Here is an 18,574-nt window from a genome sequence, read left to right on the forward strand (position 1 = left end):
GTGGGACTTTCCACGTTAGACGCATGCCAACGAAAACTCGTCATGAAAATATCAATTTCATCGTCAAAATCCGATCATTCGTTCCGAGCTCGAGCGCTCTCCATCTCCTTCGTATTTCTACCGCTCTGCGGCGTACCGCTCCGCGGCATACCGCCGCGTCTCGTCTCTTTGCGCCGTGCTCACTCCTCGTTAAGGTTTCTCGCAACCGAATCCCTTCCTGTAAAGAATAACCCAATGCAGTCGGTAGATCGGTCGGTAATGAGCTCCGGCTTGATCGTCGCAAGGCGGACCCACGTTGCTTTTCGCGACACCCAATTTTTACACGTGCGTCAGGCTTTTGGACAGCCGGCACGTGCCGCAATTTAAACATAATTTATAGCTTTTTAATAGCCGACGAGGTGTGACATTCCTTTCCGGATTTTCTTCTTGCCCCTATGGTCAGCAGGTGTCAGACGAGCTGTCATCACCTGATAAAGATCTTGTTCACACCTCGTAATTCAATTACCCCCTTCATCCACCTGATCGGCGGCATCTCTTTGCGGTAGTTCTGCGAATTCTATGTAACCGCAAACCGTTTAAGAAAGTAAATATGTGGGAAATCAGTAGTTACATACGTGGTTCAGAGTACACTCAAAGAGTTCATTTCTGTTCCATTCTGCCATACTAAGGTATAAGTCTTTAGTTCAGAATCGGAGCAACGGGGTGTACAAAAAAAAAAAAAAAAATCTAAATAAATTTTTTTTCCCTGCAACGCGTTATTATACGTTATAAAAGGGAGACTGATAATTAATTCGTTGCTTCTCGAGCTCAAGATAACTAACACAATTCTTTGAAAACTAAAAAAGTGAACACACTCCAAGATTCCGTTTGGATTTTTTAAAGTTTCGGGCCAAAAATGAAGTAGTTTAAAAATCGATCGTATGACACTTTTCTCACGTATTTCGACCTCAGGAACACGAATCCGTTGGTCAAATTGAGCTACGAATTTTTCTCATTCGAGATATCTCCATTCTTCTGCTCCAGAAAGCGAAAAATTGGTGACAATTCAATCAATTTTATTGATAGATCGATTCAACTTGTGAATTCGGATTCCTGATATCAAAATACATAAGAATAGCATGTGAACCTGAAACAAAAATGTAGATTTCCGGCCACACGTGAAATGTAACGGCACCAATCGGTACACGCATTTCGTAGCACGAATTCAGAAACACGTTTCCTTTTCATATTCCTATTTTTGATTAGTCATCAACTTTTCAGAACAGGATAAAAAGATGTCAATAGCTAGTAGTAACAGGGGTTGCACGAAACGAAGATAATTCCAACAGCTACCATGTACCGCGCGTATCATGCGACACAAACATTCGGAAATTGGTACGGCTGTTCAAACGCGTTGGTATATAAGAGACGCACCTGTATTTGCTATATTAGATAATTATACCGTAACTCTATCTCATTTGTGGTGTAGCACCTTTAATCCCGAGTAATGGGTGTTCATACGATCCAAATACAAGGCTGTGTCGCGGGTTAGCAGGATAGTTACAACACATGTGTACAATGTACGTGTTCGTATGTGTGCATTATATCGTGTATCCCGTGTAATACCCGGTCGCGTCTTATACCTGGTACGATTAATCCAATTTGCAAGTAAATTTCTCCACGCCTTTGCTATCGGGTTTTGGGTTCTGTTTCAGGTTTGGGTTTAGGAGGTACCTGAGGTCATGTGCCGAGCGTTGCAGATGGGGATGTATGGAATAAACGTATCAACCAAAATGGCGTTACATTATAAACCTATGAGTACACCGTGCGCTATACGTAATACGACCAGGTTTAGTACTCATCGGAAATAGAAGGGGATTCTCAGACGCAAATATATCTTATTTCGCGTATGTACCTAAAGTCGTATCCATGCGATGTATAATATTAACGTTATATAGACTTTGCTCGTTGGCGTTCACGTGGACTTTATCCTGGACTCTAATCCTGGTCTTACACTCTTGGGGGAAATACGTATATACATATTGTACATATATGTATCTATACATATTGTACATAATATATATGCATACACACTCCCGCGCAATCTATTATTCGACTTTGTCGGCATTCGAGATGGCGAGATCCACACATGGATATTGGTAATGTTCGTTTAGCGAAACAGTCCTGATTATGCGTATCGTGGATAACTACATACAACGACTAATTAGATCAGCGTAATTGAACAGCGGTTTGTTACGTGATGGAATGAGAAATAGTTTTTTTTTTTTATCTCGAATTGTTCTGATTTTTCATAGAATAATTACTAGCTTCATTTGGTACGTATCCCTAAATATATCCACCATAAATTAATGCAGATATTCTTGGCAAGATTCCGAATTTGGATACGCGCCAAAATACTATCTGCATGGATCCATCAGAGATTGTATATATTATAGTTGATTTTCGGGATTTTGAACTGTGATTTTCTCTATTCTGCAGGAGAGAAATACGCCAAGGGTAATTATGGAATGAATTCATATGTGTAATAAATTTTCTTACCAAAACCACCAGCACCGATAGAACCAGGATGGCAACGGCGTACCAACGGTCAACGATCCATCGTTGAAAAGTTGCCAGACTCGCATCTGATAGTAAAAGTCTTCTGAGGGTGGCCAGAGGACCGCTAGGATCGACCTGGTTGGGATGAAAAAGTTCGTTTAATTTTTTTTTGTTTTTCCTTCAACGCGAACGAATTTACAATAGGTCGTTCTCCCGAACTACCTATTTGAAAAGTTAATATAATCGCACCTCACGACATTTTTGGAAAATGTCACAGTAACCGTTGTAATCGTTGCACGGGGTACCGGGCTTGGAGAACATGTCGGGTATGTCGTAAGGTGGAGAATTCCAAACGAAGGACGATCTGAAGACATAGAGACGAAAGATGTACGTACGATTTCGTGAATTAACGGTACGATTGAACATATAAAGGTATAAATAAGTTCAATTACAGGCAAGGTTCGTTCTCTCCTGGTAGTTTGCAACAAAGTTCGCAACTCTTCGTTGGTGGATCGTCGGGTTCTGCGATACATTGACAAGATTCGAGACCGTATGCCAGACAAATGCTTCCCGTGCATTCCTGAAATTAGAAGTTTCAGAAAAAACACGAAACGAAAGGGTGGTTATTATCAGACATTGAGTATTTTAGGACCTTGGGTGCTCAATTTTTTTTTCAAATTGAGAATTTTTTTTTTTTTTTGCACGACAATTTCGTTCGATGGGAATGGTCGAAATAAAATGTCCCTGATGTAAAAAAGAAGTTCAACCAAAATGACCACTCGACCTTAATTTCAATCCTTTCATTCGTGGGTGATCTTTGAAGGGTGAAGGTTGTAGGTGAAATAAAGCAATGAAGACAAGAATAAAACAAAGTCAGGTTTATTAGACGAAGATGAGACCCGTTTCGAGAGCACTGGCGAATCCCTCTCGTCTTATTCGGACTCCTAATTACGTGGTTTAATTAAGAACAAGCTATCAAATGTGCGGTTTGTAGGGTTTATTTCAGTCGCAAGGAATACGGCGGTTTGTGAAAAAAAAAGAAGAAAAAAAAAACAAAAAGGAAAGGAATTAAGACAGATATTTCTTTATCGCGCCCATCATTTTCTTATTACTTCACGGTCATGAAAAATTCACTACGTAGTTTGATAAGAAGAAAAGCCTATAAATTCGTAAAAATTGTACGTCGGGTCCTAATTCGCGAGTTACTTTTTTTTCATCCGTATCACGATCTCGTCGCGCGGCTACAGATCGAAGGTAAGATTCGATAGCGGTACATGTTCAATATGATCGGGAAACTTCGTAGCAGTAACAATCTAACTGGAAACGTGACAAGATTTTCTATGCAGCACGTCATGCGGGCATTTCGATTGTCACCGCGCGTTAGATGAACCGTTATATAGGTACGTTGTACGTACCATGTACGCGTATATCAAGGCCATGAATAGTTGAACAGCATTACGGGATGAAATGCAAGAACAACCCTATACACTGTTTGGTGTTCAATATTCCCAATAGACGGTTTCCTAATCTGCAAGTACAATACCCAGATCTGCATGTATTGCAAGTTTCCTACTTGCTGAAGCTGCTGGTGCTGCTGGTGCTGCTGGTGCTGCTGGTGCTGGTGCCGGTGCCGGTGCCGTCGCTTCTGCTGCTGCTATTGCCAACGACCTACCTCTTTTCCCTAACGCTTTACTCCGTGTGGACAATGATGTCACAAAGGTGTCGTGAGAGTTTGGCCATTATAACTTTCCAAAACTTTGGGTATACTATAGCTAGACTGCGATTACAAGTGTTCCGTTTGTCTACCGATAATTTATGGGCCGACATCCTTACTTGCTCCCCGAGTAGATGTATAGCATATCACCCATAGCTATACCTGTACCTACATACATGCATATACGTATACTACCTCACCAACCCACTCTCGCTACTGTACATATTTCCATATACTTGTGATAGAAACCTTATGTACGCGACGTCATCTCGTAACTCTTATTGTTAGTCGGATGGTTTATATCTCTTAGAGAACACCCCGGTAACCGGTTGTGATTTTTGGATTAAGAATTTTGAGAAAAATACGCGAAATAATTTTGGAATGAAGCTGACGGCTATTTTGACCTGAAAAAGAGGATGGTGAACTTATTCGTATTTGCATTCTCTCGGGAGATCTTTTGAAGATCGTTGAACATTTGGTGGTGACGATCGGTGACGTCTTATAAATTTAGGGTATGAGGTACGCTCATTATACTCCGAGTCCTTATTGGTTAGCATAGAGATTACCGCCATCTTGGTCTAATTCTTGGCTCCTAACTCGACTCCGGATTAATAACAAAGAAGGAGGAGAGATCAGTCGTTGTCATCTTCGCGAATCTCAGCGTTTCGTATAATCTCGATCTTCAAACTTCGTCCTCCCGTTATTCGTTTGAGAGTATAATATTAATACCTGTATATGTATGTTCGTGCGGCGGGTTGATTTATATACTCGACGAACAATTACGGAACTGAATTCCCATAAGCAAGAAGTATACGTATACAGCGAACGTATATTCTTTTGTTGTATATTTCGCGATACGCCACTTCTCGATTGAAAATACCTATATATATATTTAAGGTCGGAACGTGCGTCTTATACAGATTGTACACTGCCGCCTGGACCGAAGCACATGTGTACCGATTTCCACGAATAAGCTGGCGACACACTGACCTCGACAAACTCAAAACCAACCGACCAACCACCCTCCTCTGTTCACCATGAAACTTCTGAGTAACAGCTGCGAACGGTTTTATACAGAGATAAATCTGAACTTGCAGATCAATAAGTCGGTGGAGTATAGTAGTGAAATGAGGTGAGGTGGTGAGATCCGAGAAGGAAGGAAGCGAGGAAGCGAGGAAGGAAGGTAGAAAGGAAGGAAGGAAGGAAGGAAGGAAGGAAGTTACTTAAGTTATGTGTGCATTGGCGGTCGAATCAGCTGGGGGGACGTCGAAATATACATATAATATATTATACATAGGTGAATACATACGTATTAGGGATGGGGAGGTGGTTCGGGGGGGTTTGAAATACTCACTCCCATATAGCAGACGAACTCCTCGTTGCATATAGTTTTGTTTGGTTTGTTGATGGATTGCGGACACTGGGGACCGCATCCGTCGCAAAAGCTTGCGTCTCGACATCCGTTATCGTCTCTGCATTTGTCTCCGGTACGTAGAGTGCATCCGGACGTGCAACATGGCCCCTGGACAAATGTAAAAGACAAAAGAAACATTTAGAGTACCGTTCTCGGTAAGTACCATACACTTCGTACACGTTCACGTCGCAGGTCTTTTCACGTACATTATACATAAGTATATGTATATGTATACACATAGGTGTTCGTACCGAAAGAGAAAGCGACGAAGGTAAAGAATACGTCGAGGAGAAATGGTAAACTCACGTAGAGGGTGGAGGGAAAATGAATCATAGAAAAGCTTGGAAAATATTTTCGAACAAAATGAAAATCTGGAAATCCTCGATAATCAGGAAGTCGAAGAATGGAAATCAGATGGATGGTATGGATACACGAATAAGCACTATCGAATAGACGTACCGTCACTCGTCACGTGACAGGATATTATCATTACTGTTTTTCAATTTTACAGAGAATCTACCATTTGTTCTGCCTTTCCTTCTCTTTTTTATTTACGTTTTTGTCAAATTTATTTCAATGAAATGATTCATCCGAGATGAGTTTCGAAGATTGTAATGTAAGAAAAGTATTAGGAGAAAAAAGGTGGGATTTGAAAATAGATCAGAGATCCCGAGAAAACTGTGCTGCAGGGGTAAACCGCGATGTACAAGATTGGTTTTCTCGATACAAGCCATTCGAACCCGTCGCGTACCTTAGATTATCATTTTGCTGTTCCGACCCGCGATATACATACAGATGTATACAGGTATAAGTGTGCAGGTTTCGTACTTGAAACGGTTGGTGCGAAGAAGCTTGAATTTCAACAATGAAAATGTTCGATAAGAACGGTACAATATATATCTCATGGTACAATGTTCTCAGGCGGTAATTATCGGGGGTTGGAATTTGAGAACCGAGAAATCATGCAATGAGATCTTAATTAATTAAGACTTAATTTTCCTCTTTTTGTTTCAATCAATCAGTTAGTGGCATTTGTTTAATTTTTAATTGCCATCTTGATTTTTATTACCGTATTCGGTACGGAAACTGTACGGTAATAAAAGTCAAAAGAAAAGACCGAAATCATAAGAGGCAAAAACGAAAAATTCTAATAAGATAAGGATTTAGCACGGGGGTGATTTTACATGAAATTCAATTAGTTCTTACTTCGTTTCGTTGAGTAGCTCGAGAGTTTCTTTTTATTTTCCTTTGATTTTTTTCCCTCTCCTTCGTATTATCAGATCACTTGACCCGGCTTTCCGCTGTTCGTTAGGTTCAAGATTTCTTCCGACTACATCGCCCGTCTTTAAAATTATATTCAAAATATAAAGACGCGAGTTGTAATTTCAACGCGACAAAAAAAATCTCACTTCCGATCGAACGAATAGATGGGAAAAAAGACGCAGTAGACTAAAAATAAATATACATACGTAACTGGGTGAACGTAACGAGTGGACTGCTTTTCATTCTTGGGTAAATTTGCGAGAAATGTTAGAGTAGATTTTCCGAAACAAAAATTCAGTTCATCTTATACGATTACACGGATCGCGAAACTGGTGACACGGAAAGAGTTGCGTCTAGAATACGTATGCATGTAGAAAAAAGAAAAATCGACGCGTTACTCGGTGACAGCGCGGTTCGGCTCGTGAAAAGAAGCAAAAAAGAACCTTTGTTAACGATTGAGTGATTGATTTACGTCCTCGTGAAACACGAACTTTGCATTTGACTCGCGGTACACACACGCGCGCGTACATATATGTATATATGTATATAGAACACCTTATGATCCTATAAACGTATGAAAAATAGAGTTGAGAACGGGATTAAAAATCTCCCTGACAATTTATATCTCTGCCGTTCGCTCCCCCTGAATTTTTTTCTTTTTTTTTTTTTTTTTATTTTATTCTTACAGAGAATAAAAAAGCAAACGGAGCGAAACAATTATCGTAGGTACACGGTGAAGCTTGGGAATGGATCGTTCTTTTGCGATGAATAAAATAAAATAGAATGACGGAAAGGATTACACGGTTGTGCACTTAGTTTTCATACAGTTTTCGTACGTATTCAAGTATAGCGTTAAGCGTTGTCTCGTAATACATAACACTTATGTACTTGCTTGAGTAAATATACACGTTTAATATAAAGCGTAAGAAGGGGATGTTGCGTGTTTGTTGTTACCAGTCTCACTTGCTCTCTTTCCGTGAAGCATTTAGCGTCGTTTTGGTATACATCTCAGAAACGAGCGGCTAAAAGCTTGGGATGTTTACAACGAGTAAAAAGTAACTTTTTACTCCAAAGCAGTACTCCATTTATCTTGGACGATCTGGGGGAAGAAAGAGAAAAGAACGAAGAAGGGGGGGTAGGGGGGAGGGAGTTGGTTGGTTCGTTGGTTGCTTGGAAATTGTTGGAACGGCCGAAACCACCGCAACTTCGCAGTTGCAACTGTTCACCCCAACATCTATCCCCATCCTGAAGGTATTCTGTTCGTATTTCTGAACCAAGAGTCTTACAAACTTTCCGTTATGTACTATATTTTGTATACCGTATAGGTATGTACATATATAACCGCGAAACCGACCTCTAATGCACCAAGTTCCGTTTTGAAACCAAGACGTACGTTTCCTTTACTTTACTTTCCTGACGCCTCAGGAACTATAAAATCGAGGGAGAGGGATGCGAAACACTCCTCATCACGAATTTGAAATGTTTTTCTCAAACTAACGGAAAAAAAAAAAAAAAGGAATGAAAATTTTCAGTCCACAATTTTTAGCTGAGAGCAAAGATAGTGCACGGAACCATTTTCTAAAAATGTATCCAGAGACGTTCGAAGAAGAGTACAGGTTTGGTAGATAAAATTTATAGTCGCATTTTAGTAAGTGTTTTCACATGTTCCAAGCCATGGAAATTGGATGCTCCATTATTTTGATACCTCCGTACGTCGTGCCATAGTCGTACGTAGGGTACGTACCAACAATATTAGAATGAAAGGCTTTCGACGTGTTCGCGTGAATGTAGGAAATGAGAATAATTAATCAAATAAATTGAAGGTATATCGTAGGGTGACGCAAGGTGGAAAAGTGTTCTTCTGCTTTTGATTTCACCGTTGATACTTGTGAGGGTGGTTTTCTACATGAGATACCGAAAAGGGAAGGTGGAAGTCGGATCGCTTCCTCCTCCTCCTCCTCCTCATGCTCCCGCTTCTCCTCCGCCCCTCTAAGAGCATGACGGAAGAAAAGATAAGATAATTAATCTTACCACTTTGTAAAATCGGACGGATATCCCTATTCCTTCATCCTCGTCTCTCTGTGTATAAAACACCAACTTTGACTACGTTTAATGGTGATAAATTACACCTCTCCAAAGTATATAATATGTAAAGAAAAGTTGAAGTTTATCTTTATCTATAAGTTATAACGATCCCCCCGGTAGAGTGGATTATGAAGTGAAGATTATTACCAGTTGAGTCGTATCATTTCGATGTTGCCCTTTTTATTCATTTTTCAAAGTGGAAAGTAGAGTGAAAAAGAAAAATGTATCGCCGGTCGAGTAATGAATATAAAAGTGAGTATATGGCAGATTTTTATTCGCGTTTTTTTCGTAAAACTATAAAACGATTTATACTCGTGGAAAGTTTGAAAATAGTCAAAGTATCTTTCTTACTTTAGAGAGGATTGAATGATAAAGTAGAGATTTTACGGAAAGGTTGAATCTCGCTCCATTTTTCTTAGCTAGAAAAATAACGAACGCCAATTCCTTCGGAATGTTGCAAGGTGCGGTGTGGGCTATACACTCGCACGAGTAGTTTACTGTGCGCTGCTTTTTATTTTTTCAAGTTATAGACACATTTACATGCATATATCTACTTTATATTGTACCTGCGGGAGATTCACTGTTGGCAAAAGTGCTAGCACATGATATCGGTATCTGTATAACGTCAGAGGAAATTGCGTTCTCATACTAATACATATATATATATATATATATATATATATATATATATATATATATATATATATATATATATATATATATATCATCCGACTATCCAAGTTTCATACCATACCGATATAGGTAAACGAAACTTTGGGGAGAGAGTTCCTGCCGCTGTGGTGAAGTTTGTATCAAAATCTTAGACCCTTTGATTATCGCATACAATCCGGTATAAATATATGTGGTACATATTAATTGATAATGTGATTATTCGGTCTTCGCGGCGTATCGGATAAACGAGAATCAAACTTGATTCACCCAGAAAATAACTTACCACGGGTTGCGAAAATCCCAGAGGTGTCGAAAAATAGCTTTCTTTTTATCTATTTATAAGGTTTTTTTTTTTTTTTAATCATTCTTTGTTTCCTTCAATTTCAAGGAACACGGAGCGGATGACCCAGAATCTAATATATTTTGTCAATTCGTAGCGTCGTGATCTATCTTGGAAACGTGCGGAAAAACTTTAGTAACCATTGCGCATAGGTATTCGAACGGGAAAAGTATTAGTCGTACGTAAATCAGAAGGTTGCAAGAAGGTGTATACCTATGTACGTGGGGCAGGGAAAATTTAGGGTGTACAACAGGAAAGAACGACGTTTCAAATTGCAACCCGGAGTGAAGAATTTTTTCATTTTGTTAGAAACACGCCGCCATTGCTCGAACGTTTTGTTTTTTGTTCTTTTATTGTCGCATTAAGAGTTGGGTTTATTACCTGACTTGGACTGCAGATCGATCCTTCGGTTAAATGACACGGTATTTCATGCATCGCGTGATGACGTCTTTGAGGGTGACAACAGGGATCGTTGCAATCTTCTTCCCAACCGCAATCGCACTCTTCGCCTTCTTCGACGACGCCGTTTCCGCATAGGGCGGATTGTGGTTCTGAAAATTTGAAGAGATCGTGATTGAGAACAAAATTAAATCAACTTTGACGTCGACCGATGCCGCTAGTTTTCTTGGATTGTGAAAAATCTTTGTAAAAAGCGCGAACAAACGAGAAGACGGAACAAGACGTTTTACATTTCTGTATTATGGTACGTTGTGTGGCTTGTAGTGAAATGCATTGCGTAGGAAAAAATATACCATATATCATCGAATATCCAGTACCCGCATCAGCTTTCTCGAGCTTTACATAAAGTGGATATACTCCACACATCCCATCTAACGACAAGGGTATTTCATCATCTATGTATACGCCATGGGTAGAAAGGTTTCTGACGAGAAAATGGTAAAACGAGGATATACGTTACCAGCGAATGAGACGATATTCCAGTTATGTAGAGGAATAACGCGTCGTTAATAATCATACTTTTTCTGACAATACTTTGAATCCTATTCCTTGATTAAAAATTCTATTCAAACCATCGATACTGAATACCTAGTTACGAAGAAAAGAGAAAACTAGAGATGCTCATTCAGGAAGCTTCAAATTCGAAAACAGTCACAACGCCGAATTTTATTGAAAATTATCGATATCACGTAGATGTATGTAGAATTTGTTGCGATGGCTTAGGTGGAATACATTTTGCGGAAGGTACCTACACACGTTACGTTACCACCTATTCACTTGCGGAGAATTATGAATGTATGCACAGCACGTAGTAAACACTCGAAAACCTTTTGCATGATCGGCAATAGTTATATTTACATATGTATTACGTATGTATCAGATACGTTTCTGACAATTTTGCTGAATAGAAAGTACATAAATTTTCAGTACATAACTGTCAACGGTGCATAGTTACCGCTCTCCTCTGCACACAACCACTTCGCGTCGTTTCTCAGGAGCCAACACATATCTCGTCGCGGTATACAGACCCAAATCTCGCCTTAAAATTCATCGAACACCATCATTACCGTGAGAGCGTATCGGTTACATTTTGAAGCGAAAGAAACGAAGAAAATCTGATTTTCATTCACTAACGGTCGAAAGGCTGGTTCATCTAATTTTCAACCACTGAAATGGGAATCCTAATAATAAGAAACCTCCGGGGTTTCAAAGGGGCGATAGACGGTAAGCGGCACGAACATACGGCCAGATAATTTGGAGGCGTGCATCGCACGGTTGGGAGTTACGATCGTACGTAGAGCACGTAAGTACACGCGAACAGCTGACATATCTACCTATGGCGAGTGTCAAAGGGATTTGGTCTCCGCGGAGGAATAGAACACATGGAATCGAGATGGAAACGGTTGAGACACGCGAGCTTTCCAGCCAACGGTGGGTTTGGTGGCTTCTGGATTTGTAACTCCTGTGCACACCGTGTGAGTGGTCCATGCGTTATGCAGTTTCCCAATAAACTTGTGTCACACTGCTCGCACAGAAGCTCAAGCAGCCAGCATCAGCTCCTCGCTGATGTTCACGGAAACTTGGCAAGAAATGTATGTGTCTGTATCATATATATATATAACATTTATCGAGCGTACATATCGGAGCACACAACCTTCTAAACTCGAAGGGTTCGACTGCTACTGCTACTCCTGCCGCTGCTTCACTTGGTTGTAACCGCATTTCTCAGACTGATATATATATATATGTGTATATTATATATATATTATCTACAGAATATGTGAGGAGATCGTCGTACATTATGTAAGGTTTGACAAATACGGAAGCAACGAACTAAATTTGAATCCTTAGCTAGTGAGCTCGCGTAGATATCGCTGTCGCGATATTGAAATCTTATGTATTACATACGTATATAACGGATCACATACATGCGAATGCCTGTCACACAGACTGCGATCCGTGGTCCGGAAGGCAAAAAAATCGGCAAAAAAACCGCGGTCAATGTTGAAACGTGGATTCAGACTTCACATGGGTTCGCAGATTCTGGAAAATTGTTTATGGCTACCATCTATGGAAGAAATGAAGTTTTTCATTCCGTTCTGGATATATGGAAATTTTAAGTTTCAATTGAGGACAGGTGATGCGATACGTGGATCGTGACGGAAAAAGCGCCAGTTTCTGGGAAAAGAATCGTGATTTTCTAACAACGAAAAGGAAGCTCGATGCGACTGGTTGATTGGCTAAACAACGACGTCCGTTCCGGTATCGTTTTTCGATCGTTAGATCGATTTCTATCTATCTACACTGTTTAGCCGATCGAAGGTTTGATCAGGCGTTCAGACCGATGCCAAGAAGAGGAAGCTTTACACCACGTACTGGTATAATCCGATCCGGGCAAATCAGTTGCGTACATTGCAGTATATATATATATATATTTATACATATGTATACTATATAGAGTCAACAAAAGGTGGATTCGATAGGTGGATAGACAGTCCATTAGATACGCCTTTGTTAAGGCTAATCGAATCTACCGGTGCTTCTTCGCGCTTCTTCGATTCTACCTTGAAAATCTTATTCCCCCAACACCCGAGACGCGTTGGTAACTTCCTTCCAATATACATATAGGTATTAACTGATGGAACCTGATACTTCTGATATTGCTATACACACGCCCGTCTAAAATCCCCTTTTCGCGTGTCTCGAAGACATTAATAATTGAATACCTTCCCATACATGAATATAAAGCCCGCGGTAGTTTTTCCTCTTTTCTTTTACTTTTCCTTCTCTTTTTCTTATCAAAGACAATAAGCGATTGATAAAGGCGTAGAAATATATGAGCGTGGGTGAGAAAAATTTTTTCGCCAATGTTTCTCGAGTCCCGCGGATTAAGGATCGCGCTATAGGACGGAGTCGGTGATGCCGTTGTTACCGTTAGTTGCACCGGTAGTGGTGGACGAAACAAATGAAAAAAAAAAAAGGAAAAAACGGGGTAAAAATGGTTAGGGGAGAGGAAGAAAAAGGAAGGAAAAGGGTGAAAGCGAAGTCTGGTAGAATGCCCGGGTGTTATTGGCGAGCTGGGCGGAGCGGAGGAACTGATGGGGACTGACCCTCTTCAACGACTGAAGCGCTATCGCTGTTGCTGCTGGTGCTACCCCATTCTGTGGGGGTTAAGTTAGCCGGTGAGGATTCCGAAGAAAATACTGAAACTAAGATGAAAACAGCTAACGTTTCAACATTGGTTATAAACCTATCCATCGACAAGATGATCCCGATCGACTTAACCGTCTTAAGACCAATCCCAACGTCAACGGCGTGCAAAGAAGAAATGAGATATTACAAGGGAGAAGAAACAAAGAAGAGAACTATAGAAAAAGCAATTATATTTTTGTACGCTATGCCGACCGCGATGGATTATCATCTCGCTGGAGTTGATCTTGTTTTGAACTTCGTTAAATCGCAACTGGTATGACGTTATTATTTTCACTTCGCGAGGCAGCGTCCTGATTTTTCCCTCTCGAAAAAACGATCGACGTACGTACAGTTTAGCGAAGTTGAGGAAACGAAGAAAACCAATGAAAATTAAAGCACGCAACGTTAACGGTGTTCACGTGGCAGCGTAGGGTAATGAGGAAGTGATTCATCGTATTTACTTACCGGCAAAACAACCCTTTGCGGATCTTGCTTTGGTGTTTAGTACGGGGTTGATGGACAGTAAACTGCAGGGACTGAAACGGTTGTTATTTCGTTTGTCACCGCTGGTTGCTCGGGCGAACATTATAAAGTTGCCATCCTCACCTCCGGGAGAACATTCGTCCGGGTCGTGCTGTGTAAAATATATGTATGTACGTATACGTACGTCGGTGTTATACGTCGCATAGAGCTAAACGTGTGCGGCGATAAATGTGACCGAGGGAGATAGATAGAGAAAGGTGGATGTCAAAAGGGTGAAGGCCAGAGAAGGAGGAGGAGAAAGTTTGGACCACGAACCGAGTAGGGATGTTACCGCTGGTGGAAACGAAGGGTTGGGCAACAGCTGGTACACCGGAACGTACGACTATATGGGTTTTAGATTTTACCTGGTGCAATATATTGTAAAACAAAGGGTATATTTCTCTTACTGTGAGCTCGCGTGCCATCTCGTCACGACAACTTCATACAATTTCATATTCTCCCTTCATATATATGTATATATCTACAAAATTAGATGGACTTGCAACAGATTTTTATGATGAAAAAAAAACGGTTAAATTTTCTTGTTCGCATTGCTTTGTGAAACTCCGTCAAAGTTTATAGCGAACAAGGTATAGTTTTAGTAAAAAAAAAAGCGAGTTTGAAAGTGTTATAAAAAACGTGAAAAGCAAACTGCGTCACCGGTCTCCCCGTTCTGTACGTATATTAGAGATTTGTGAAAGTTTTTTCTAACATCCGGAAGGATCTTTTTAGGCTTAACGCAGCCGTTTGGAAATTCATTGATATTCCATAGGCCATGCCGAAGTAACACCCGACTCTACCGACGATTAGCGCTCAACTTTGAAGCTTTCGAAGGGGTGAAAAGGGTGGGGGGAAAAAGGGAAATAGGCGTGGCGCGAAGGAGACGATGCTTAGCGTTGGGGGGGTTGAGGACCTCCCGTATACATACATATATTTATATACATCCATAGACATAGGATCCTGAAGAACTTACGGGCGATCCAAAGTTGTGTCCGATTTCATGGGCCAGGGTGACGTGTGATACGGCAGGCGGCACGTGTTTCCCGTAGTTCAGAAGCGTGATTATACCGGTGTTAAGCGATTTCATGCTGCCTCTGTAATGCTGAAATTATGGGGTTGAGTTTAGAAAGGAAGCTTTTCTTTTTCTTCTGGTAAACATCGTGTGAGAAGAACGGGAACTTTGAACGTTCTGCAGCCGGTATAATTTCTTATCGGTGCAGCTGACTTCGGATTTATTTATTCATGTGCTCAATTATTGTCAAAGGGAATTACAGATTAGGCCGGATGAAAGATTATTTATTGCAAGATTGGTGTACACGGCTACAGGTGGAGTGATTGAAGAGAATTATAGCTTCGTGAATAATTATCCGAGAGATTTTCTTTGTCTTTGTATTACGCTGCACCGTCTGCGAGATCTACGTGTACCGCCGTTCTATGAATCTCCTGAATTAAGAATTTAATTCAAATTCCGAGAAATCGTCGCGAAGGTATGTATAGGTATAATATTGAATCGCGTACAGCCATCGCGTGTACGTATAGTACGTAGCCAAGGCTCTCCAAACAAGTTTGCCACCAACTTTCATTAGTGTCAAATATTCACAGATTTCCGAAATGAAACAGTTGAAAGGGTTCGAGAAATTCCGGGAAATCTTGTTTGAAGTAAAACCTTTTGAGGGCTTACGACCGAAAAGGGGTAACTCACGCTTTTATGACTCTCAATTTTTACGTCACGAGGGTGTATATTCCACGAAGGTGGACGAAATTAAATTGTAAAAATACACATAGTTGAAAATAAATCTTTTCGGAAACTTTTAATTGAAATTTTTCTACGCTCTTATCGCTGGCTACACGGAAGGTATGAACTTCGTGATATTGCGTAAATCCATCTGCCAAAAGGTTGTGTATAAGAAAAATTGAAATTAAAATTCAAACTACACGCCCTTAATTATGAGGGATTACATGATGTTTTGTAAGTTATAACCTTCTGGTAGTGAGCAAACTTACTCCCATGTGAATTCTCACTTTCATGTATTTTATAAATAATGCACTTTCCAACAAGTCGTACATTATATGAGGGTGCCGAACTTACTTAAATTTACTTTTCGAGACTTTGATGTTTTCAGAGAAAGTTAAGAAATTTCCCGCTTTATGATGTATACCTACCTTCATCGCTCAACAACTAAAAACTAATTAATAAGACGATGACGTTGTTGTTTGTTTATTGAGAAAATGTAATAAAATTCAAGGAATCCCATCGTCGTTCTCTCTCCTCCAACTGTTCACATATAAAACTTGTTTGAAAATATCTCGCGATTCAATAAAATAGATCTACCAACAGTTGTTGGTTACATTTCGATATTTACCGCGCTGCAGTTAGCCTATTATACTCTTATTTGCATAATGGATACTTGCAATATTTACAGACCACGTGTGGGTAGGCATTTTATGCATCGTTCGTATGTTACTCGTACGTAAGATGTATACCAGTTTCCTTGAGAAATTCTTTTCCGTAGCGAAATTCTACTTTCCCGCGGCAACTTATGGGATAGGTAAGGTGAAAGAACGTACCCCATTTTTCTCGCAGACTCCTCCGGCATTTTTCAAATCTCCAGTCCACGCTAATCCCAATGTTCCCTTCTCAAAGTCTCGATATGTAAACATGTACGACAGACAAAAAGCGTCGTAGTCTTCCTCTGTAACATTATGAAAAATACCAAAGTTTTAGTTTTTCATCGGACACGTAACACATTTTCACAGCGAAGTCTATTCGAGTGATTAAAATGTTCTACCGGACGTGGATTTGAAGATAGAAGAATCATGTTTTCTGAACCAGAAAGGTATCAAGCTTCCTTTTTTTCTTCTTTTTTTTTTTTTGAAATAAGAATCTTGTTAGGTTTTTGTGCAAAATAAAGACGTCAGTTTGTCGAATTTCAAGCGATTTTTCATTTGATTCTATTCATTTTTTAACATCAAGACGAAAAAACTTTCCATAATAGTTGTGCGACGATCGCGTTCGCTCCTTTGGTTGAGAAAATTTCGATGCGACATCGTCCGCTGTAAATTCGGTTGCACCTTAGCTAAAAGACAATTTTCCTATCCCCCGAACTAGTTAATTGCTTTTAGTAAGAACCGCGTCTGGGTTAATTAGGGATTGGCTAGATTCCAAGATATCCCTGAAAAGGATATTCCTTCGTGTACAAACTTTACCAATCTCCGTATTTGTCCGTCTATTTAGTCAAATAAGAAAGAAGAGAAAAAAACTAAAGAATTGAAGAGGGAGAAAAAAAAATCCTCCATTCATCCCGGTCTTGTACAGATTTTTGAAAAACCGAATTTTTGTTCTTCCCAGTGGACGACTGACAATGAGTCGAAATGAAAAATAAAATAAAAATGATTACGTCGGATATGAAAGGGGTGTTGTCGTGACAGATGAATAATTTCTCTTTTCCTATGACCCTCCTCTTGACTGACACAGCTTACGGTAACAAACGGAGTACGAAATATTGGCAAAATGACATTCGATAATAAATTAGGCACTCTTCAATACCAGAGTATGAAAGACGGCGCGACCCGTCAATGTCAAGTGACGGCCTGGCTATTAATAAGCCCTGCCTTTGACAAACTTCTATTCCCCGATGCTACCTTTAATAAAGTTTCATCATCAATCATACTTCTGCACACTTTTATGTACATACATACACATATCGGCGTATAAATATCTCCATGTATTCATAGGGGGTATACCTGCCTCCTAATCTATGAAACTACACGTATTCTTGTATATTTTTACATACGGAATTCCACAGTTTCGATAATTACTCGTAGAAATGACAAACCGTTGGCGGATATATGCGAGAAAAAAAAAAAATAATGGAGAGAAGAAATGAAAATTAATTTTTTATCGACCGGTGAAAAATGTGCAAAGTTATTCTTCCGTCTGATTCTTCAATCAGCGAGACTCCGGATGTCGCTAATCTATTGATAATGCCATATATTCAATAAATTCCAGACTCTGTTTGAAGTGAAAAACCACAAAAGGAAATAGAATGGAAATGGGGAAATCGAAATACCTATGTGCTGGAAAGTCAGAGAAGAGAAATTTTTTTTCTATCAATTTCCAATCTACATCCATACGCAGGTGGTATATTGTCAAAGAATTCGGTTACATGAACGCAATGCATCACATTCAATTTTATGGAGGCGTATAACGTCGGTATGAAATTAGCCTGCGGATCACAAAAAAATAAAGAAACAAAAAAAATTTATTCGCGTGAACTGTTTTACGACATTTATTAATTTTTTTTTCATCCCTCAATAGTTTTATTCGGATTATTCGTCAGTTTAAAAAATGTCCTTGTTTCCTTTCCTGACGATG

At 39.8% G+C, this 18,574-nt stretch overlaps 1 protein-coding gene across 1 annotated transcript in view; it reads right to left on the reverse strand.

Moving 5' to 3' along the window:
* The window catches only part of LOC105692011 (disintegrin and metalloproteinase domain-containing protein 10-like), a 123,614-nt gene that overhangs the window by 2,985 nt on the left and 102,055 nt on the right, over window positions 1-18,574 (reverse strand). The window contains exons 9-16 of the mRNA XM_020855864.2: window positions 16,768-16,892; window positions 15,173-15,301; window positions 14,143-14,311; window positions 10,408-10,577; window positions 5,607-5,774; window positions 2,991-3,118; window positions 2,788-2,902; window positions 2,539-2,673 (exon numbers count right to left, since the gene is read on the reverse strand). Coding sequence (XP_020711523.2) covers window positions 2,539-2,673; window positions 2,788-2,902; window positions 2,991-3,118; window positions 5,607-5,774; window positions 10,408-10,577; window positions 14,143-14,311; window positions 15,173-15,301; window positions 16,768-16,892 — 1,139 coding nt within the window. The remainder of the gene's footprint in view (window positions 1-2,538; window positions 2,674-2,787; window positions 2,903-2,990; window positions 3,119-5,606; window positions 5,775-10,407; window positions 10,578-14,142; window positions 14,312-15,172; window positions 15,302-16,767; window positions 16,893-18,574) is intronic.

Source organism: Athalia rosae, chromosome 1, assembly GCF_917208135.1.
Source record: "Athalia rosae chromosome 1, iyAthRosa1.1, whole genome shotgun sequence".
In the NCBI taxonomy this organism is placed as follows: Eukaryota; Metazoa; Arthropoda; class Insecta; order Hymenoptera; family Athaliidae; genus Athalia; species Athalia rosae.